Source organism: Schistocerca nitens, chromosome 1 (assembly GCF_023898315.1).
Source record: "Schistocerca nitens isolate TAMUIC-IGC-003100 chromosome 1, iqSchNite1.1, whole genome shotgun sequence".
Lineage (NCBI taxonomy): Eukaryota > Metazoa > Arthropoda > Insecta > Orthoptera > Acrididae > Schistocerca > Schistocerca nitens.
Window position 1 is genome coordinate 1,112,325,934 of NC_064614.1, and position 25,362 is coordinate 1,112,351,295.

General features: G+C 40.2%; 1 protein-coding gene across 3 annotated transcripts in view; it reads right to left on the minus strand.

Moving 5' to 3' along the window:
* Positions 1–1,743: 1,743 nt before the first annotated feature.
* The window catches only part of LOC126238522 (uncharacterized), an 80,359-nt gene continuing 56,740 nt past the window's right edge, over positions 1,744–25,362 (minus strand). For all 3 annotated transcript variants that reach the window (XM_049947796.1, XM_049947797.1, XM_049947798.1), the window contains 2 exons: positions 13,735–13,864; positions 1,744–1,988 (listed from right to left, as the gene is read on the minus strand). In XM_049947796.1, coding sequence (XP_049803753.1) covers positions 1,803–1,988; positions 13,735–13,864 — 316 coding nt within the window. In that variant the 3' untranslated portion in view covers positions 1,744–1,802. The remainder of the gene's footprint in view (positions 1,989–13,734; positions 13,865–25,362) is intronic.

Genomic DNA, 25,362 nt, shown 5'->3' on the forward strand with positions numbered 1-25,362 from the left:
TGTCCAACAGCTGACAATCCATGTTGATTCTTTTGATGGTACAATGCACACAGCTTGTTAAAAAAATGGTAATATGATTGACACCAGGAACCTCCTCAGTTGCATCAGCAACCCTTAATTCAGTTTGGTGGCAAAACATTGCTATTTGAATAGTTTGTAGTACTTGTTCTTAAGCCATCCTAAAATACCTGGATTTCAACCTAGCATTACACCAGCACCATCTCTGCACATTCCAATCAAATTGTCATTCAAATAACTTGAAGAAAAACCATACTTCAATACACATTTTAAATGTTCAGTTTCTATTGTTACTGTATCTGTTTTTTCAAGTTCAATTGTGTATGACTTTGTGCACAGCAGTAAGGAGACGTGGGCTACAGAGTGGTGTGGCGGCTGTCATCACAGGAAAGCTGGACAGGTTACCACGACAAAGAGAAGATTCACTTAACTTGTATTTCTCCCAGAAAATGAAGCATTACAAATATTGCAGCAAGAAATGGAGTCCAGATCATCAAGACGAACACAAAAGAGGCCTCCTGCACAAAAGAGTGAATGACGGTGTCTGCATGGCATCATGTGGCAAAGTGACTCCAAACACAAGTGGGCTGAACGGCTGCTGTCAGCCACCCGGCCCAGTGGACACACACCATTGGGTCCACCAGATACTGTGCAACCACTATCATCATCAAACAGAAACTTGCCATTCTGTTGCCAACCTCAATATGCCATGAACTGGTATCAATATGTGATACCACATCAATGATATCCAAGCAGAAGGTTTTTACATTACCATCACAAATTTCTGACCTTAAATATACTATTAAAACTGACTGTGAAGCCACAGACATAGAGTAACCAATGATACAGATATCTTGGAATCTGTTTGGTATTATGGATGAATAGAGCTTCTTCGTCTGTCATTTTAGCACAACTGAGTTTACTATGCAATGTTTTGTCCATGTGGAGAGCATTTTAAATTTGCAAATCCATAAGCTTGTGAAAGTCTAAATTTGATTTGATACTTTTTTGCTACAAAATATGTTGTGCAAAACACAAGTTCACTGTTCTTTTTTTATTGCATTATTTGTCTGGCCTATTTACCAATACTCAGCTGACAACACAGATAACATGTTCTATGAGCCATAATCAAGCACAGAGAATAATTTATGTAAGAGAGATGATGAAAGTGAATTATTGTAGTAAGACAATGTTCTACATATAAAGTAGCAAGCGGACGATGTACCCCAAGGAAAAAAAATGGGGAGGGGGAATGGTGTCCACCCCCATTCCATGTCCAATATGGCACTGCATCTATCTTTCTTCCAAAACATACATGCTCTTACGACCTTCCATCTGTCTTATAGCCTAGTCATTTTGCGCTTTCTGTCCTTCACATTTTTAAAATATCTGTATTCCGTTTGGCTTACTTTATTTGCTGGATTTTTAAATATTCATCTTTTATCAGTTAAATATATTGTACATAAACTAAAAACTAAATAATGTAAAAACAATTTTCAGGCTCCTGACAATCTATTCACAAAACAGAAAATATATTTGATAAAATGTTAAGTGTTCCATAAAGACAGATATTGCACAATTAATATTATTTTGTTATGAATTGTTGGAGAATCAACAGGTTGCATAATGAAACAGGAGGAGGAGATACACGAAGAAAGAAAGATAAATGGAAGTAAAAGAAACAAAAATCAGCACCATAAGTATTAAGTTTTTTATCTCCTGTAATACATCTTTCTTTACAAAACAATAAAAAATGTTTATTATTTTGTGCTGTTTAACAATTTTTATTTTCTTCTCTTCCCTTTACGTCGACGTTTCCTACGTATGTATTTTCTCCACGCACGTTGAATGATGCGTGCTGCTCGACTTGTTGTGAAAAAGTTTACTCTTCGTTCATGTTCAATACGTTCTTCTTCAGCTTTTTGAGTCATTAGTCTGATATATTCCACTTCCTGTATATCAAATCGTTCCTGAAAATTTATTATTAGATTGTTTCGTAAACAAATTCCACTCTACATAATTAAAAAATACAGGGTGTATCAAAAATAATCATCCGGTTTGGCACGTCTATATTTCTGAAACCAATAAACATATACAATGAATTGTGTTTTTTGATGAACAGATAACTCAAAAAAAATTTTTCATACCTTTTCATATATGTTCAATGTGCTCCCCTTGAGATGCATGGCATATGTCAATGTAGTATTCAAATTGTTCCCACACTGCAGCAAGCATGTCTTGAGTTATAGCTTCCACAGCTGTTATGTGATGTCTCATTGTTGTTGGAAATGGAGGCACAGAAACAGAGTCTTTTATAAACCCCCACAAGAAATGATCACATACTGTAAGGATCGGTCACCTTGGAGGCCAGGAATGTAAGGCTGAATCATTTGTTCCAGTGTGACCGATCCATCATTTAGTAACCCTGTGATTTAAAAATTCACACACTTCCAGATGCAAGCGTGACGGTGCCCTCTCCTGTTGGTAAATGAAGGCGTTTGAATCAGTCTCCAACTGTGGAAAAAGGAAGTTCTCAAGCATATTGAGATGTGTGCTTCCTACAACAGTGTTCTCGGCAAAGAAAAATGGACATTACCCATTTTCCCATAAAACTGCACAAAACACATTACATTTTGGAGAGTCCCTCTCATGCTGTACAACTTCATGTGGTTTTTCCATACCACCTATTCTCACATTATGATGGTGCAGCTTTCCATTTAAATGGAATGTTGCCTCATCACTAAACACTAAACATGGAAGAAAACTGTCATCCTGCATTTTGCTCATAATGAAATTACAGCACTTCACATGTTGTATGTCACCTTTATGAAGAGCTTGCACTAATTGAATTTTGTATGGTTTCATGTCTAAACGTCAGCGCAGCAAATGCGAGATGGACATCGGGGGCATGTTGAGTTGTCGAGCTGCTCGGTGAATGGATTACTGTGGAATCCTTGTGAAAATATGGTGGATACGTTCAAAGTCTGTGTCAGACTCTCGGGGGATGACCCAGCGATTTGCCTTTACACAAACAACCTGTTTCTCAGAATTGTTCATACCACTGTGTAATGCTCTGTGCTGTAGGAGGATCCATGCCACACCTTGTATGAAAATCATGATGAACAGTTATTACTGACCAGTATTGCACAAAACGTAGAACACAAAATGCTTTCTGTTGTCCTGACACCATTTTTACTAGAACTGAAGTGGGTGCACATTGCTGCTACCTAGAAGGAACCATGTGAACTCGAGAGTTTGCTCTTTCCAACAGTATGTTGTTCATGCAAATATCTCAATTAACATCATAATTATGATTTTTTAAATCAGATGATTCTTTTTGATACACCCTGTGATTGATGTACATTGATACAGAGAAGTGTTTTATATGAAAATGTAAAAAAGTGAAGTAAATAAGTGAAGAGTCAGATTTCAAAAATGAGCTACAGCCAGCCAACAGATATACAAGGTGCCCATAGTTAAAGTTCCAGTTTCAAAATGCTGTAGAAAGACTGATGTAAAAGCTGAATGGCATATCATTGATGTGGGGGGCAAATGCCATGCTTATATATATATATATATATATATATATATATATATATATATATAAAAGAAAGAAAGTGATGAGACTTACCGAACAAAAGCGCTGGCAGGTCGATAGACACACAAACAAACACACAAAATTCTAGCTTTCGCAACAAACGGTTGCTTCGTCAGGAAAGAGGGAAGGAGAGGGAAAGATGAAAGGAAGTGGGTTTTAAGGGAGAGGGTAAGGAGTCATTCCAATCCCGGGAGCGGAAAGACTTACCTTGGGGGGAAAAAAGGACAGGTATACACTCGCACACACACACATATCCATCCGCATATACACAGACACAAGCAGACATTTGTAAAGGCAAAGAGTTTGGCCAAACTCTTTGCCTTTACAAATGTCTGCTTGTGTCTGTGTATATGCGGATGGATATGTGTGTGTGTGCGAGTGTATACCCGTCCTTTTTTCCCCCCAAGGTAAGTCTTTCCACTCCCGGGATTGGAATGACTCCTTACCCTCTCCCTTAAAACCCACTTCCTTTCATCTTTCCCTCTCCTTCCCTCTTTCCTGACGAAGCAACCGTTTGTTGCGAAAGCTAGAATTTTGTGTGTATGTTTGTGTTTGTTTGTGTGTCTATCGACCTGCCAGCGCTTTTGTTCAGTAAGTCTCATCACTTTCTTTCTTTTTAGATATATTTTTTCCACGTGGAATGTTTCCCTCTGTTATATTCATATCATTAATTTGAACCCAACAATTACGTTTGTTATTGTCACTGTCACATTTCGAAGTCTTTTCTGTCGTCTTATTTCCTCCTTCTGTTTTTGCCAGTAGTTTCACTTTGTATTCACCTTCTCCTTTTTACCGTAATCCACTATACAATTTTATCCCGCCGATATATACTCAATAATACGTAATAATACGTAACCCACTTCCAAACCATAACCAAAAAATTTTTTTTCCGCTACTGCTATAAAATCCACCGTTTCTAGTTCACAAACAGTTCCTTTCAGCTATTAAACAACCTTTTCGGCTAGTTTTAATAACTTTTGCTTTATTTCCATTTCCGTTTTTTCACATCACCGATCGTTTTTAGCCGCTTCCCACAGGTTTTAACGTCGTTATTTCTCCATCAGACAATTGTTAGCCTCATTTCCATAATCTGCCACCACCATACCACTACTTTTAATACATCCTCACGTAGTTTTTTCGAAATTTTCCCGAAATTCTCCACCCTTTAACGTGTTTTGGCGGCAACACAACCACCTAACCTTTATGCACATCGTTATCTATCTACACTATTTCACCACAGGATCAACATAACCCAGCTCCAACCAACCCCTTTTCGCCTCTTTTCACACCAGATTTCCATTTGCTTTCTGCTTCACCTTTATCTCTCTCCATATATTTTTATATTTATTTTCATTTTCATTTCAGCCTCAGCCAAACTCTTTGCCTTTACAAATGTCTGCTTGTGTCTGTGTATATGCGGATGGATATGTGTGTGTGTGCGAGTGTATACCCGTCCTTTTTCCCCCCAAGGTAAGTCTTTCCGCTCCCGGGATTGGAATGACTCCTTACCCTCTCCCTTAAAACCCACTTCCTTTCATCTTTCCCTCTCCTTCCCTCTTTCCTGACGAAGCAACCGTTTGTTGCGAAAGCTAGAATTTTGTGTGTATGTTTGTGTGTCTATCGACCTGCCAGCGCTTTTGTTCGGTAAGTCTCACCACTTTCTTTCTTTTTAGATATATTTTTTCCACGTGGATGTTTCCCTCTGTTTATATATATATATATATATATATATATATATATATATATATATATATATATATATATATATATATATATACACACACACACACACACACACACACACACGGAAAACTTACCAATGAATGGCGCTCTAAGTGCCTTAACATAAATGAGGTTGGCTACAAATGACAGACAAATTGCAATATTTTATGTCTTTGCTTTGAGTTGCACATTATACCATCCATACTGTTCACTGTACATGATTGCTCACATTCCGCAGTCAACAGTTGTCGTGTTGTTAGTTAGGTAAGCCCCTCCACCACAGCAAACTTGTACCACATCAGATGGAAAAATCAGTTTTTAATTGTCCTTAGGCTGAAAATCGTATGAAAAGCAAAATTCCATTGGTTTTAAATTGTCCTGGGCTAAGACTGCATAAAGAAGCAAGATTTTATTGTCCTGGGGCCAAAAACTGCAATTATCCAAGTTTTGTCAGACCAGAAGAGGTTTAGATACTTTCATCAAAGAACAGCATCTCCAGGCAACAATATCCTCCCATTCATGAGAACTCTTCAATAAAATGTTTTCCATTGAAACCCTATCCTCTTTAATAGAACTCATGGTCTGGTTTTCCCTCTGAAAAATGACTCAGTATCTCGTAGTGAGACAAGTGCTTCTTCCTGGTGAGATATTCTTTCCACACATAATAGTCATATGTACGTCACCAAATCCAGCTTCTTGAAAATTACTGCCGAAGTCAAAAGAGCAGCAGTTGCTTCCTGTAGAATTCCATCAAAATATCATTGTATATTATGTGCAAGTTCACAAGACCGAAACTTTAAGGTAGCATCCCTGACTACTTTCCTGCAGGTTGAGACAGAGGCTACATCACATATGTTTCAAATTAACACTTTACACCAATGTGACGTGAATTGGTGATTCATTATCTGCGGCAAAAGCCTTGCAGCCACTATGTACAACACCATGTGTGACCTTGAGTTGTCAGGGTGGCAATGAGGCACTGTCATCATGTCAACGATTAAGAATTCTGGAGCTCAGATTGGCACTGCAGTATCCCTTCCACACAGTGTGCTCCATGAGCATGAATTATTATGGATGTTCTTTCAGCAGCCTGACTGTAGTTGTTCGCATGTTCCATGGATTATAATTTTGTCCTCTCACTGTGATACGACATCTCTAATGCCAATCATCATGGGAGTCCAAAGAACTTTGGTCATGCAAAACCCAACTTTCACTTTTCTCACCTGACATGTAGAAACCAATGGATCCAGACAGTCATGTCAATGGTTTTTGAATGTCTTAGTTTCCCCACACTGTCACTCAATACTGCAGGTGCAGTTCGAACAGTCCATGGTATACTCTGCACAGAAGCTATTTGCCTGCATATTGTCATTGCTGCTTCATTATGAATATGATAAATCTGAGTTTCTAGCAGACAGAATTAATATGCTGTTTCCATTTCAGCTATTTATCCACAGTAATACCTAGGAATCTAGTGGATTTTACTTCTTCCACCTTTGTATTATCCACCTCAAAATCCACCAGCACAAAGTTCCCTTTTTTCTGAACACTACATACATAGTCTGTTTCATGATTACAATCGGTTTGTTTTCAAAGAGGCATTGAGCTGCAATGTTAGCAGAAATATATGCTTTTGCACATTTTGGTCACTGTTCAGTACTGTCACCTCCTGCATACAATATTTTCTTCTGTATCTCTTCCACACGTGTATCATTCACAAACGGTTCTAAATGTAGAAAAATGTTAGTTAATGCAGATGGGTAGGAAAAACGAAGCCATAATGTTCAGGTATATCATTAGTAGTGTCCTGCTTGACACAGTTGCATTATTTAAATATCTGGCCATAATGTTGTAATGTGATATGAAATGGAACAAGCATGTGAAGATTGTGGTAGGAAAGGTGAATGGTCAACTTGGTTATTGGGAGAATTTTAGGAGAGTGTGGTTCATCTGTAAAGGGGGGCCACTTATAGGATTCTGGTGCAGCCTGTTCTTGAGTATTGCTCAAGTGTTTGGGATATGCACCAGGTTGTGTTAAGGGAAGGTGTCGAAGCAATTCAGAGGTAGGCTGTTAAATTTGTTACTGATAGGTTTGAACAACACAGAAATGTTATGGAGATGCTTCAGGAACTCATAAGGGAGTTCCTGGAGGGAATGCAATGTTCTTTTCAAGGGACACTATTGAGAAAAATTAGAGAACCAGCATTTGATGCTGAATGCAGAACAATCCTAGTGCCAACAACTACATTTTGCTTAAGGACCACAAAGATAAGATACGAGAAATTTGGGGCTCATGTGCAGGCATATAGACAGTCATTTTTCCTTTATTCAGGTGTGAGTGGAACTGGAAGGAAAATGACTAGTAGTGGTACCAGGTACCCTGCACCATGCACCGTATGATGGCTTGCAGAGTATGTATGTAGATTTAGATGTAGAACAGCAATGGCCCCATTACCAATCCCTTAGCATGCCATATGTGAATGTGGTTTTGGTTTCTGACTGGTATGAGTCATACTATTTCTTATTGTAAAGATATGATAGTCTCCGTTCTCCTGGTTGTCTTTCAATGACATAGTTTTCCACTTTTTATATCAGTATTTCATGGGCATCATGTCAAATGCTTTTTAAAAGCCCTTTCCGAGAACCCCAAAACTCAATGAATGACTGCTCCTCTGGACTTTCTTTTCACTACTGTAAGAAAAGAGAAGGTCTACTAAAAATAATTAGGACCAAGTGATGTGTGTATCCTAAAGATAAGAGACATCAGTGGTGTGGGCTCATGCTCAGTTGGATGTGTAGAAGTTAACTGATGAAACGAAGTGGTCATCAGTTCTACATTTGTGGAACAAGTGCAAAGAGAATACATCTACATCTACATTTATACTCCGCAAGCCACCCAACGGTGTGTGGCGGAGGGCACTTTACGTGCCACTGTCATTACCTCCCTTTCCTGTTCCAGTCGCGTATGGTTCTGAAAGCCTCCGTGCATGCTCTGATCTCTCTAATTTTACATTCGTGATCTCCTCGGGAGGTATAAGTAGGGGGAAGCAATATATTCGATACCTCATCCAGAAACGCACCCTCTCGAAACCTGGCGAGCAAGCTACACCGCGATGCAGAGCGCCTCTCTTGCAGAGTCTGCCACTTGAGTTTATTAAACATCTCCGTAACGCTATCACGGTTACCAAATAACCCTGTGACGAAACGCACCACTCTTCTTTGGATCTTCTCTACCTCCTCCGTCAACCCGATCTGGTACGGATCCCACACTGATGAGCAATACTCAAGTATAGGTCGAACGAGTGTTTTGTAAGCCACCTCCTTTGTTGATGGACTACATTTTCTAAGCACTCTCCCAATGAATCTCAACCTGGTACCCGCCTTACCAACAATTAATTTTATATGATCATTCCACTTCAAATCGTTCCGCACGCATACTCCCAGATATTTTACAGAAGTAACTGCTACCAGTGTTTGTTCCGCTATCATATAATCATACAATAAAGGATCCTTCTTTCTATGTACTCGCAATACATTACATTTGTCTATGTTAAGGGACAGTTGCCACTCCCTGCACCAAGTGCCTATCCGCTGCAGATCTTCCTGCATTTCGCTACAATTTTCTAATGCTGCAACTTCTCTGTATACTACAGCATCATCCGCGAAAAGCCGCATGGAACTTCCGATACTATCTACTAGGTCATTTATATATATATTGTGAAAAGCAATGGTCCCATAACACTCCCCTGTGGCACGCCAGAGGTCACTTTAACGTCTGTAGACGTCTCTCCATTGATAACAACATGCTGTGTTCTGTTTGCTAAAAAATCTTCAATCCAGCCACACAGCTGGTCTGATATTCCATAGGCTCTTACTTTGTTTATCAGGCGACAGTGCGGAACTGTATCGAACGCCTTCCGGAAGTCAAGAAAAATAGCATCTATCTGGGAGCCTGTATCTAATATTTTCTGGGTCTCATGAACAAATAAAGCGAGTTGGGTCTCACACGATCGCTGTTTCCGGAATCCATGTTGATTCCTACATAGTAGATTCTGCGTTTCCAAAAACGACATGATACTCGAGCAAAAAACATGTTCTAAAATTCTACAACAGATCGATGTCAGAGATATAGGTCTATAGTTTTGCGCATCTGCTCGACGACCCTTCTTGAAGACTGGGACTACTTGTGCTCTTTTCCAATCATTTGGAACCCTCCGTTCCTATAGAGACTTGCGGTACACTGCTGTTAGAAGGGGGGCAAGTTCTTTCGCGTACTCTGTGTAGAATCGAATTGGTATCCCATCAGGTCCAGTGGACTTTCCTCTGTTGAGTGATTCCAGTTGCTTTTCTATTCCTTGGACACTTATTTCGATGTCAGCCATTTTTTCGTTTGTGCGAGGATTTAGAGAAGGAACTGCAGTGCGGTCTTCCTCTGTGAAACAGCTTTGGAAAAAGGTGTTCCGTATTTCAACTTTACGCGTGTCATCCTGTGTTTCAATGCCATCATCATCTCGGAGTGTCTGGATATGCTGTTTCGAGCCACTTACTGATTTAACGTAAGACCAGAGCTTCCTAGAATTTTACTTTCGAATTCACCGAACGCTTCACGCATAGCCCTCCTTACGCTAACTTTGACATCGTTTAGCTTCTGTTTGTCTGAGAGGTTTTGGCTGCGTTTAAACTTGGAGTGAAGCTCTCTTTGCTTTCGCAGTAGTTTCCTAACTTTGTTGTTGTACCACGGTGGGTTTTTCCCGTCCCTCACAGCTTTACTCGGCACGTACCTGTCTAAAGCGCATTTTACGATTGCCTTGAACTTTTTCCATAAACACTCAACATTGTCAGTGTCGGAACACAAATTTTCGTTTTGATATGTTAGGTAGTCTGAAATCTGCCTTCTATTACTCTTGCTAAACAGATAAACCTTCCTCCCTTTTTTAATATTCCTATTAACTTCCATATTCAGGGATGCTACAACGGCCTTATGATCACTGATTCCCTGTTCTGCACATACAGAGTCGAAAAGTTTGGGTCTGTTTGTTATCAGTAGGTCCAAGACGTTATCTACACAAGTCAGTTCTCTGTTTAATTGCTCGAGGTAATTTTCGGATAGTGCACTCAGTATAATGTCACTCGATGCTCTGTCCCTACCACCCGTCCTAAACATCTGAGTGTCCCAGTCTATATCTGGTAAATTGAAATCTCCACTTAAGACTATAACATGCTGAGAAAATTTATGTGAAATGTATTCCAAATTTTCTCTCAGTTGTTCTGCCACTAATGCTGCTGAGTCTGGAGGTCGGTAAAAGGAGCCAATTATTAACCTAGCTCGGTTGTTGAGTGTAACCTCCACCCATAATAATTCACAGGAACTATCCACTTCTACTTCACTACAGGATAAACTACTACTAACAGCGCCGAACACTCCACCACTGGTTGCATGCAATCTATCCTTTCTAAACACCTTCTGTACCTTTGTAAAAATTTCGGCAGAATTTATCTCTGGCTTCAGCCAGCTTTCTGTACCTATAACGATTTCAGCTTCGGTGCTTTCTATCAGCGCTTGAAGTTCCGGTACTTTACCAACGCAGCTTCGACAGTTGTCAATTACAATACCGATTGCTGCTTGGTCCCCGCATGTCCTGACTTTGCCCCACACCCGTTGAGGCTGTTACCCTTTCTGTACTTGCCCAAGGCCATCTAACCTAAAAAACCGCCCAGCCCACACCACACAACCCCTGCTACCCGTGTAGCCGCTTGTTGCGTGTAGTGGACTCCTGACCTATCCGACGGAACCCGAAACCCCACCACCCTATGGCACAAGTCGAGGAATCTGCAGCCCACATGGTCGCAGAACCGTCTCAGCCTCTGATTCAGACCCTCCACTTGGCTCTGTACCAAAGGTCCGCAGTCAGTCCTGTCGACGATGCTGCAGATGGTGAGCTCTGCTTTCATCCCGCTAGCGAGACTGGCAGTCTTCACCAAATCAGATAGTCGCCGAAAGCCAGAGAGGATTTCCTCCGATCCATAGCGACACACATCATTGGTGCCAACATGAGCGACCACCTGCAGATGGGTGCACCCTGTACCCTTCATGGCATCCGGAAGGACCCTTTCCACATCTGGAATGACTCCCCCCGGTATGCACACGGAGTGCACATTGGTTTTCTTCCCCTCTCTTGCTGCCATTTCCCTAAGGGGCCCCATTACGCGCCTGACGTTGGAGCTCCCAACTACCAGTAAGCCCACCCTCTGCGACCGCCCGGATCTTGCAGACTGAGGGGCAACCTCTGGAACAGGACAAGCAGCCATGTCAGACCGAAGGTCAGTATCAGCCTGAGACAGAGCCTGAAACCGGTTCGTCCGACAAACTGGAGAGGCCTTCCGTTCAGCCCTCCGGAATGTCTTTCGCCCCCTGCCACACCTTGAGACGACCTCCCACTCTACCACAGGTGAGGCATCAGCCTCAATGCGGGCAGTATCCCGGGCAACCACAGTCGTAGTCCGATTGGGGGATGCATGGGACGAGCTGGCCGTCCCCGACAAACCCCCATCCGGACCCCCACAGTGATGCCCATTGGCAACAGCCTCAAGCTGTGTGACCGAAGCCAACACTGCCTGAAGCTGGGAGCGAAGGGATGCCAACTCAGCCTGCATCCGAACACAGCAGTTGCAGTCCCTATCCATTTTAAAAAGTGTTGTGCAAAGAACATCTGAACTAATCTACAGAGAGCGCAAACAAATCGTCAAAATTTAAATGGTTATTAAAATACAAGATTGCCTAGTAAATGCAGTAATGCTGCTACTTGCACACTGCTGACACACTACTCGGCAGCGGAAGGAGACTACGTGATTTTACACTATTCAGGTACTAAAACGCGATGCTACAACTCTCAAATACTATAATATGCTCGAAATTTATGAATTAAACAATGCAAGTGCCAAAAACACGCAAAGAAATTAAGAATTAAACTATGTAACAAATGAGTGAGCTAGAAGTATACGACTTGCTGCTGCAGCTGCTTATCCAACGGCGGCAGGGAGCACACTGACTGTGACCAACCGACACCGGCCGTTCAAAACAAAAACAGAAGACAAACGACTACGCGAATTTACACTATTCAGGTACTAAAACGCGATGCTACAACTCTCAAATACTATAATACGCCCAAAATTTATGAATTAAACAATACAAGTACCAAAAACACGCAAAGAAATTAAGAATTAAACTATGTAACAAATGAGTGAGCTAGGAGTATACGACTTGCTGCTGCAGCTGCTTATCCAACGGCGGCAGGGAGCACACTGACTGTGACCAACCGACACCGGCCGTTCAAAACAAAAACAGAAGACAAACAACTACGCGAATTTACACTATTCAGGTACTAAAACGCGATGCTACAACTCTCAAATACTATAATACGCCCAAAATTTATGAATTAAACAATGCAAGTACCAAAAACACGCAAAGAAATTAAGAATTAAACTATGTAACAAATGAGTGAGCTAGGAGTATACGACTTGCTGCTGCAGCTGCTTATCCAACGGCAGCAGGGAGCACCATGCCATAAGCAAGACCGTAGGACAGGGACTTCACGAATTGTGTTCTGGACCAGAGCTCAAATCTGGAATCTTTCCTTTCCCAGGCTGGCATGCAGTTTTAACCTAGCAGGGAGTTTCAAAACATCACACACTGTTCTGTGAGAGATTTTTTAATGGAAACAATAACCTAGGCAGTGGTTAAGCTATTTCTCTGCACAATCCTTTCTTGCAGCAAGGAGTGCAGGAGCACTGTGAAGTTTAGAAGATAAGAGAGAGGGATGAGTAGAAGTAGAGTTGTGAGGGAGGGCCACTTCAACTAGTAAGAACATTGCCCATTAAAAGGCAAGGGTTCAGATCTGAATCCTTCAAGGAAGTTTTAAAACACTGCATAGTGAAAGACTTAGTTTGGGAAAAAAATTACCAAATTTTTATTGCAGTTTTCATTCATCTTGCTATGTTGATTTATTCTTTCAGTAAGAAATTTGTTCTTACATTTGCAGACTTTTATTCATTTTCCTTCACGCCATTAAATACATTCTGGTATAACATACATTTCATTTAGCCAACGTAAAGTCAGAAACATTACAGTGTTCACATAAAAACTACAGTAAATATATGATAAAATTTGAAAAAGAACAGAGCCTATTTGTAAAAATAATTGCACTATGAAAATAGAAGAGTGTGTTCCACAAAAATATTGAACCTCTGGGATACAGCACAATTTACAGACTAAGCTACAGGTCTTCTGAATAATTAGGTAGTCCGAGGTTTAAATCAACATCATTTATATAAAAAATCTATGCACAATTCATGCAAAATTAGCTTAAATTAATTAAAAACATATAAAATTATCTTACCTGTAGCTCTCTCATCTGTCGTTTCTCTTCATTGAAGCCCTCCATAAGTTCATCCAATTCATTCTGCAGATCACCTATGTCAGCATCATATTTGCTTAGCACGGTAAGTAGCTGTGATTCAACCTTGATCCTAAAAAATAAGTTAGTCATTGGTTAACTTTTCTTCTTCACATTACTTTCAATCAGAGGAACATACATGATCTACCATATGAGTAATATCTATACCATACATGTTCCTGAGCCGTGCATATCAGCAGATACCTCATACCTGTTTTATTTTTCTTCTCCCTGTTCTACCCAGGGGAATTACATAGAAAAGTGGCTAATCACACAGTTTTATAAATATCTCTGTTGTCTGCAGAAATGGAAGACAATCCTAACAATGACTCTTTCACTCATGAATGAAAATTCTTGCGGCATGGCTCACTTTCCCCCCCCCCCCTTTTTTTTTATCTTCTGAGATACGTAGTTGTACTCCAAAAAACATTTTTGTTCTGTTGCTTTGTCTTCAGCTGCATTGAACATCTTCAGTGCTGCCCCCCCTCCTGCCCCCCCAAAAAAGTTTCACAGATCATGACCATACAACCTGGTAGAATTTTGCACAGAGCACAACTTAATCATAGCTAACACTTGGTTCAAGAATCATGAAAGAAGGCTGTATACATGGAAGAACCCTGGAGATACTAAAAGGTTTCAGATAGATTATATAATGATAAGACAGAGATTTAGGAACCAGGTTTTAAATTGTAAGACATTTCCAGGGGCAGATGTGGACTCTGACCACAATCTATTGGTTATGAACTGTAAATTAAAACTGAAGAAACTGCAAAAAGGTGGGAATTTAAGGGGATGGGACCTGGATAAACTGACTAAAGCAGAGGTTGTACAGAGTTTCAGGGAGACCCTAAGGGAACAATTGACAGGAATGGGGGAAAGAAATACAGTAGAAGAAGAATGGGTAGCTTTGAGGGATGAAGTAGTGAAGGCAGCAGAGGATCAAGTAGGTAAAAAGACGAGGGCTAGTAGAAATCCTTGGGTGACAGAAGAAATACTGAATTTAATTGATGAAAGGAGAAAATATAAAAATGCAGTAAATGGAGCAGGCAAAAAAGAATACAAACGTCTCAAAAATGAGATCGACAGGAAGTGCAAAATGGCTAAGCAGGCATGGCTAGAGGACAAATGTAAGGATGTAGAGGCTTATCTCACTAGGGGTAAGATAGATACAGCCTACAGGAAAATAAAAGATACCTTCAGAGAAAAGAGAACCACCTTGTATGAATATCAAAAGCTCAGATGGAAACCCAGTTCTAAGCAAAGAAGGGAAAGCAGAAAGGTGGAAGGAGTATATAGAGGGTCTATACAATGGCGATGCACTTGAGGACAATATTATGGAAATGGAAGAGGATATAGATGAAGATGAAATGGGAGATATAATACTGCGTGAAGAGTTTGACAGAGCACTGAAAGACCTGAGTCGAAAGAAGGCCCCGGGAGTAGACAACATTCCATTAGAACTACTGACAGCCTTGGGAGAGCCAGTCCTTCGAAACTCTACCATCTGGTGAGCAAGATGTATGACACAGGCGAAATACCCTCAGACTTCAAGAAGAATACAATAATTCCAATCCCAAAGAAAGCAGGTGTTGACAGATGTGAAAATTACCGAACTATCAGTTTAGTAAGTCACGGCTGCAAAATACTAACGCGGATTCTTTACAGACGAATGGAAAAACTAGTAGAAGCCGACCTCGGGGAAGATCAGTTTGGATTCCATAGAAATGTTGGGACACGTGAGGCAATACTGACCCTACGACTTATCTCAGAAGCTAGATTAAGGAAAGGCAAACCTACGTTTCTAACATTTGTAGACTTAGAGAAAGCTTTTGACAATGTTGACTGGAATACGCTCTTTCAAATTCTGAAGGTGGCTGGGGTAAAATACAGGGAGCGAAAGGCTATTTACAATTTGTACAGAAAACAGATGGCAGTTATAAGAGTCGAGGGGCATGAAAGGGAAGCAGTGGTTGGGAAGGGAGTGAGACAGGGTTGTAGTCTCTACCTGATGTTATTCAATCTGTATATTGAGCAAGCAGTAAAGGAAACAAAAGAAAAATTCGGAGTAGGTATTAAAATCCATGGAGAAGAAATTAAAACTTTGAGGTTTGCCGATGACATTGTAATTCTGTCAGAGACAGCAAAGGACTTGGAAGATCAGTTGAATGGAATGGATAGTGTCTTGAAAGGAGGGTATAAGACGAACATCAACAAAAGCAAAATAAGGATAATGGAATGTAGTCAAATTAAGTCAGGCGATGCTGAGGGAATTAGATTAGGAAATGAGACACTTAAAGTAGTAAAGGAATTTTGCTATTTGGGGAGCAAAATAACTGATGATGGTCGAAGTAGAGACGATATAAAATGTAGACTGGCAATGGCAAGGAAAGCGTTTCTGAAGAAGAGAAATTTGTTAACATCGAGTATTGATTTAAGTGTCGGGAAGTCCTTTCTGAAAGTATTTGTATGGAGTGTAGCCATGTATGGAAGTGTAACATGGACGATAAATAGTTTAGACAAGAAGAGAATAGAAGTTTTTGAAATGTGGTGCTACAGAAGAATGCTGAAGATGAATAGGATTGGGGAGAAGAGAAGTTTGTGGCACAACTTGACTAGAAGAAGGGATTGGTTGGTAGGACATGTGTTGAGGCATCAAGGGATCACAAATTTAGTATTGGAGGGCAGTGTGGAGGGTAAAAATCGTAAAGGGAGACCAAGAGATGAATACACTAAGCAGATTCAGAAGGATGCAGGTTTCAGTAGGTACTGGGAGACGAAGAAGCTTTCACAGGATAGAATAGCATGGAGAGCTGCATCAAACCAGTGTCAGGACTGAAGACCACAACAACAACAACGACCATACAACCCAGGAAGTTCAGGAGCAATTAAAACAACCAGTCATAAAAGCCTCCACGGTATGGTCTCTGTAAAGCTCTCATATTTATCAAGTAGGTTTCACAATTACACATCACTTCTGTGGTGTGTTCTGTTTATTTCACTATTTTTACATGATGAATGAAACAACCATATGGCCATACTTGAGGTGGAATCATGTTTAAATCTTGTAAATTAATTCTTTTACATTCAACAGAGATTTATATGCTATTAGTTGCACTTAACAATTAAATCATTGACTACTATGTGGCACAACATCCTTAATTACATCATAGTCAGACAGGAAAGTGATGTGTAGGATGGGCTGCAGGTCAGTGATGTAATGTGATAGTAGATTAGTAGATACAAACTTGAGTATTAGTTCTGACAAATAAAATGCACATTAAATCAGAGGAATTGTGGCAAATTGTTACTTTACAAATTTTTATACTACACATTATGACAGCTACCAATTTCAATGTTGGTTGCAAAATTGTGACTGTCCATTATTTCACAAAGAATGGATTCAGTATAATATGATTGGACAATCTATTTATTTCTATCCACTGCACAAAATGTGTCATCCATACTTTTCATTAGTGGTGCTTGTAACATTAATTTTTTAAAAGCTTCATGCTATGTTATCAGTAAGATGTTTAGTGTTGTAAAATCTATTAGAGGGTTGGGTTGGATAGTTCAAAAAGGGCCTACCATGTTTGGAAAACTATTGCTAAAGCTAGACATACAGTGTAATGCAATTACAGAATGGCTTGTCCATCTTGATATGTGATTTAGTTGCACTGCCAAATACTCACTTTTGAAGAGAGAAAGGGATGCATGTTTCAGAGATACTAGCAAAGCTTTTTGTATCACAAAGGATATTGTAAAAATAACAGAATTAATTAAGTAAAAAAGTTTAGTAATTGTATAACAAGGGAAATTCCATTCAGGAACTTATACTACTTGTCAAAAACCTGAATAACCACCTGTTGCAGCACCAACCATGGCTAGCCATGCAGCAAGAGTGTCAATGAGGATGTGGAGCCATGCTAACTCTTGTGTATGGCCAGATGAGCTAGGTTTCTCAGTTCAGAATCCAAAGCATGAACAGCCCGAGCAAGGTGGTTCCACAGTTCTCAGTTGGGCTCAAATCCATGGAGTCTGGTGGCCAGGGGAGTATGGTGAACTCATCCTGATGCTCATTGAACCACACACCCCTTTTAGGTTAGAGCATTTCGGGAAAACACAAGAAGGGCTTCAGTCACAAAGGGTGCAGGCTGAACACAGGAAGAACGTAGTTACAGGAACCATCAGTATAACAGTTGTGAATTGTCGTAGCTGTGTTGGGAAAGTACCAGAGCTCCAAGCGCTAATAGAAAGCACCGATGCTCAAACCATTATAGGCACTGAAAGCTGGCTAAAGCTGGAGATAAGCTCAGCCAACAATTTTTTGAAGAACCTTACGGTGTTCCAAAAGGACAGGCTAAACATGGATGGCAGTGGTGTGTTTGTTGCTGTTAGAAGTAGTTTATCTTATCGCGAAATTGAAATAGGTAGTTCCTGTAAGCAAGCATGGGCAGAGCTCACTGTTGGCAACTGGAATAAAATAATAATTGGATCCTTTTACCGACCTCCCAATTCAAATGATACAGTTGCTGAAAGGTTCAAGGTAAACTTGAGTTTGATTTCAAATATGTACCTGATTCACACGACTATAATTAGTGGCGACTTTAATTTACCCTCAATATGTTGGTGAAGGTAGGCATAAAACATAATCTGAAATTGTGCTAAACACATTCTCTGAAAATTATTTCAAGCAACTGGTTCATGAGTGTACGCGAATAGTAAATGGTTGTGAAAACACACTTGACCTTTTAGCAACAAATAATCCTGAGTTAGTAATGAGCATCAAAATGGATACAGGGATTAGTGAACACATGGTTGTCATAGTGAGACTGAATATTATAACTCCCAAATCCTCCAAAAATAAACGAAAAATATACCTATTCAAAAAGGCAGATAAAAATTCAATTGATGCCTTCCTGAGAGACAATCTCCATTCCTTCCAAATTAATAATATAAGTGTAGACCAGATGTGGCTTGAATTCAGAGAAATAGTATCAGCAGTAATTGAAAGATTTATACCAAATAAATTAACAAACAATAAGCTGATCCTCCTTGGTACACAAAACGTGTCAGAACACTGTTGCAAGAACAACGAAGCAAACATGCCAAATTTAAACAGATGCAAAATCCCCAAGATTAGCAATCTTTTACAGAAGCTCAAAATATAGCGTGGACTTCAATGCAAGATGCTCATAACAGTTTCCACAATGAAACTTTGCTCAAAACCTGGCAGAAAATCCAAAGAAATTATGGTCATATGTGAAGTATGTTAGCGGCAAGAAACATTCAATGCCTTCTCTGCACGATAGCAGAAACTATTGAACACAGTGCTGCCAAAGCATAATTATTAAACACAGCCTTCTGAAATGCCTTCACAAAAGAAAACAAAGTAAATATTCCAGAATTTAAATCAAGAACAGCTGCCAACATGAGTAATGTAGAAGTAGAGATCCTTGGTGTAGTGAAACAACTTAAATAACTTAATAAAAGCAAGTCTTCTGGTCCAGACTTTATACCAATTAGGATCCTTTCAGAGTAGATGAATTAGCTCCATACTTAACAACCATATACAACCATTCGCTTGATGAAAGATCTGTACCCAAAGACTGGAAAGTTGCACAGGTCACACCAATATTCAAGAAAGCTAGTAGGAGTAATCCACTTAATTACAGATCCTTATCATTAACGCCAATATGCAGCAGGATTTTGGAACATATATTGTGTTCCAACATTATGAATTACCTCGAAGAAAATAGTCTTTTGACATGGTCAACATGACTTTAGAAAACATCATTCTTGTGAAACACAACTAGCTCTTTATTTGCATGAAGTTCACACTGTACACACAAGCAGCTTGTAGTGAAATTGTGTGCTATCATCTTAGTTATGTGACTGGATTTGTGACTTCCTGTCAGAGAGGTCACAGTTTGTAGTAATTGACGGAAAGACATCGAGTAAAACAGAAGTGATTTCTGGTGCTCCCCAAGGTAGCGTTATAGGCCCTTTGCTGTTCCTTAACTATATAAATGATTTAGGAATCTGGGCAGCTGTATTAGGTTGTTTGCAGATGACGCTGACATTTACTGACTAATATAGTCATCAGAAGATCAAAACAAACTGCAAAACGATTTAGAAAAGATATCTGAATGGTGTAAAAATTGGCAGTTTACTATAAATGACGAAAAGTGTGAGGTCTTCCAGATGAGAGCTAAAAGGAATCCATTAAACTTCGACTACACAATAAATCAGTCTAATATAAAGGCCATAAATTCAACTAAATACCTAGGAATTACAATTACGAACAACTTAAATTGGAAGGAACACATAGAAAATGTTGTGGGGGGAAGGTTAACAAAGACTGCATTTTATTGGCAGGACACTTAGACAATGTAACAGATCTACTAAGGAGGCTGCTTACACTATGCTTGTCTGTCCTCTTTAAGAATACTGCTGCACAGTGTGGGATCCTTACCAGATAGGACTGATGGAGTACACTGAAAAAGTTCAAAGAAGGGCAGCACATTTTGTATTATCACGAAATATGGGAGAGAGTATCACTGAAATGATACACAGGATTTGGGCTGGACATCATTAAAAGTAAGGCATTTTTCATTGCAACAGAATCTTCTCACAAAATTCAAATCACCAACTTTCTGCTCCGAATGCAAAAATGTTTTGTTGACACTGACCTACATAGGAAGAAACTATCACCATGATAAAATAAGGGAAATCAGAGTTTGTACAGAAATATTTAGGTGTTCATTCTTTCTGTGTGCTATACAAGATTGGAATAATAGAGAATTGTGAAGGTGGTTCAATGAAGCCTCTGTTCATTCTTTCTGCGCGCTATACAAGATTGGAATAATAGAGAATTGTGAAGGTGGTTCGATGAAGCCTCTACCAGGCACTTAAATGTGATTTGCAGAATGTCGATGTAGATGTAGATATTAGCTGGGACATACGTGTTACAGGTTGTCGCTTGGACAATACTGATGCACAGTTAATGATTGCTGCATTACTATGTCATCTTGCTGACAACTTGATGTGTGCTGAAACTGTGGTGTCGCAAGAAGCACTATTTGCAGACACTGCATGGGCACCTTATGCCAATTCTGCTACCACCTGTACAATTGTTGACATGCCTGAAAGAAGTCCAGACATATATATGAGCAGCTTTGGGACTTGTTAAACCAGTAAGGGAGGAGTACTTGACTATGTACTATTGCTTGGCTACCATTATGTCTGAAGTGTGCAAAATGAATGATATAAATAAAAATTTAACACCTCCATTGATTCATTAACCCATTTCTTTCAAATTGCATTCCTGCTTAAGACTGTATCCATACGGGGGAACTGTAGAACAAACAGCTGTATCACAAGGGAAATAAGGGTTTCGTGACTGAAGAACAGATTACTTAATGAAATATGTATCTCAAAAAATTCCTCACTTGAAGTATGTGTGTACTTAAAAAAATACTCCAAAATGTTAAGAAAAGTAACATAAGCAGCAAAAATAATACATAATGATGAATACATTTATAATCCAGCTAATAAATCAAAGGCTATGTAGACTGTTATAAGAAAAACCTGGAGAATCTTGCAAAAATATGACACTATCACAGAAAAGTAACAAATTCCTTAGAAGTATCCAGCACATTTACCAATTTTTTCACAGGTGTTGCTGTTAATATAGTACAATGAAACTTACATAAGAGCACCCAGGCAGATGAAAATAAAATAAGTGCATATAGAGGATCAATGTACCTCAGTTCTGTGTCACAAGATGAAGTAGCTAAACCAATGAAAGGACTAAAAAATGCCAACTCAGCAGGCATTGATGGTATACCTGCAACAATATTAAATAAGAATGCATCAGACCTAATTGAAATACTCACACACTTATGCAACTGCTCACTTCAGGCAGGCACTTTCCCTGATGTATTGAAAACATCAAAAGTTATTCCACTACATAAAAAAGGTGAGAAAGATCATGTAAAAAAACTACAGACACATCACAATTTCCTCCTACATCTCTAAAGTTTTAGAAAAAGTTATGAATGACAACCTTATGAAATTTATTAATAAAAACAACTTCCTGTGTTATGAACAATATTGATTCAGAAATAAGAGGTCAACGACAACTGCTATTTATGAGTGCCTCAATTTCATCCTAAACTGATGGACGAAAAATAGGAATCAATAGGAATATTTATTGACTTGTCAAAACTTTTGACGTGGCGGATCATAAAATTCTGCTGTCAAAGCTTGAAAGATATGGCATGCGAGGTTGTCCAAAAAGTGGATCAGATCCTTCCTGACTAAATTTAAGCAGACAGTGTGCATAAAACACACAAATATTGAACCAAAAACTGTATCTGAACACTTATCTGACTATAAACAAATTAAATGTGGTGTACCTCGTGGATCAGTAATAGGAGCACTTCTGTTCCTTTGTACATAAATGATCTAAACTTAAATGTTGATGCACATAAAATAATCATATTTGCAGATGACACCACAATCCTACTAAAAGGAGACACCAATGAACAGTTACGGCAGTCAGTAATGGTGGTCACAAAACAATTTAGCAGCTGGGCACAGAATAATCAGCTTGTAATAAACAGTAAAAAAACATTGTACTAAAATTGCACAATGCTCCTAACAAGGAAATGTTTATCCCAATGGTCTCTATCATTGGCAAACCAGTAATGAATGCATATCATGCCTACTTTCATTCTTGTCTTAGATATAGGGTCACTTTCTGGGGAAACTCTAAAACAGATAATAGCACTTTTTGAACTACAAAAAAGGGCCATTAGAATCTTGTTTGGGTGCAAGCCTAGAGACTCTTGTAAACCTCTGTTTAAGAAATATGACATTTCTCCATTACCACATGTATGCATTATGGAAACCCTTTTATTCTTTAAAATAAATTTAATGGGTAAGGACTGCAGACTGCAAAAAAACTGTGATCTAGATGATCACTTTACTAGACAAAACAGAAACTTAACGTATAACCCAAATCGGCACAGTTCTGAAAAGTACTTTTCACATGGGAGTTTTGTCCCTCGAATCCCTTTCATTTCTTGATGATACCACTGACAAAGACCTGCTCATCTCTCTGGATCAGATGATTGCCACACAATGTGGTTGTGTTATCATGGAGGATATAGGGAAATTATGTTACTGTAGGTTGAGGCCAGGATAATTGCGGGAGCGAAGAATGTGTTCTAAGAATAACTCCCATCTTCAGAGTTCAGAAAAGCTGGTGGTGGACGGAAGGATCCACATGGCTCAGGGAGTGAAGCAGCCATTGAAATCAAGTGTGTCATGTTCAGCTGCATGTTGCGCCACAGCTCTTCCCCACAGTTTGGCAGTTGCCATTCATCCTGGTGGACAGGTGGTTGGTAGTCATACCAATACAAAAAATCTGTGCAGTGACTGCAGCGCAGCTGGTAAATGACATGGCTGCTTTCACAAGTGGTCTAGCCCCAGTTGGGGTAGGATAAACCTGTGACAGGTCTGGAGTAGGAAGTGGTGGATGGGTTGATTTGGCAGGTTTTGCACCTGGGTCTTCCATAGGGATATGATTCTCATGGCAAGGGGTTGGGATTGGGAGTGTCATAGGGATGGACTAGGATGTTGTGGAGGTTGGGTGGGCGATGGAACACCACTTTAGCAGGTGTGGGAAGTATCACAGATAGTATGTCCTCCATTTGAGGGCACAATGATAGGTAATCAGAGCCCTGGCAAAGGATGTGGTTCAATTGTTCCAGTAGGGGGAGGTACTGGATGATGAAGGGACACTTCTTTGTGGATTGTTTTTGGAGGTGGTTGGAGGATAGAGGGTGTGAGGGGAAGTGGCATGGGAGATCTGTTTGCAGACTAGGTCTGCGGGGAAGTGCCTGTCTGTGAAAGTCTTGGTGAGACTCTGAGCATACTAAGCAAAGGAGTTTTTGTCACTGAAGATATGACGTACCTGGGTAGCCAGGCTGTAAGGGGAGGGGGAGGGGAGTTTTTGGTTTGAAAGGGATGTTGGCTGGCAAACTGCAAGTACTGTTGGTGTTTGTTGGTTTAATGTTGACAAAGGTGCAGATGGCACCATCAGAGAGGAGGAGATCAGCATCTAGGAAGGTGGCATGCTGGATTGAGGAGGAACATGTGAATATGATGGAAGAGGTGTTGAGGCTGTGAAGGAATGAAGACACAGTGTCTTGGCCATGGGTCCAGAGCATGAAGATATGAATGTACCTGAACCAGAGTAGGGTTTGTTGTTTTGGGAGGCTAGGAATGCCTCCTCTAGATGGCCCATAAAAAGGTTGGCCTAACAGTAAAGAGTCCTTTCTCTGGATCCCAGTCCATCTTTCACAGTCACTTACAGCCTTTGAGATTCTGCCAACCCCTGGCCCTCACAAACCTGATACTGCAAAAACACATCTCCATGGCACGGGGATCCGATGACCACCTCTGCTCCCTCTGCATGATACTACTACTCTGATCACATCTCTGAAATTGAATGTCATGTTCTCCAGCACCTAGAGGAGTATTCCAGACACCACCTCTGTAAGTTATCCAACGCGTTGATATCCTATTGCCACCTTGGGCACCAACAATCAACCCCTATTGTAACCACAGTGTTCTTCCTCATCCACGGCTCATAGCAGGTAATTCCCTCCTGGCTGATCTTTTCAGCTTGCCATATCCCCCAAAATTCCCTACCAACCCCCTACCAAATCCAAATGCTAAACATTCCCGTAAGTTTGTTGTTAACCTTCCCACCAAAACCCTCAACTGCACAGATGGTTCAGTCCAATCAAAAGGCCTCATCTCAACCCTGCACCCAAATTTGATCATGCTGGGCTTGTCAAAGACCAACTCTCTTTCTCCCAGTCCCTGCAAATGAAGCACTTCTTTGCCACCAGTCCCTCCAACCAAAATCACCCTGATTCCAGCACTGCACCCTGCCTTTTCCAGTTCATACCACCATCCAACTGTTCTTTCCTCAGAACATCAACCTTTCAGCGGAAGAAAAATATGCAACAAAACAAATCCTGACCTAAACATCCTACTTGCAGACAAAGATGAAGTGATGTTGTTATGAATTGCAATGACTACCTAGCAGAAGGCATTGACATCCTATTGCCACCTGGGGCACTACCAGCCAACCCCTATTGTAACCACAGTGTTCTTTCTCATCCACCGCTCATAGCAAGTAATTCCCTCCTGGCTGATCTTTTCAGCTTCCCATATCCCCCAAAATTCCCTACCAAATCCAAATCCTAAACATTCCTGTAACACTGTTGTTAACCTTCCCACCAAAACCCTCAACTGCACAGTTATCTGACACCTCCACCTCTAATATAGGTGATCCCATCCAAGAAGTCCAACACAAACTCATCCCTGCTTAAAGCCTTAGGCCCTTCCCCGAACATCTCTCCTGAATCCATTCCTCTCCTCACAACCTATGACACACCACACACCCACCTTCTACATGCTCCCCAAAATCCACAAACCCAACAATCCTGGACGCACCATTGTGGCTGCTTACTGTGCCCCCACTGAAAGGATTTT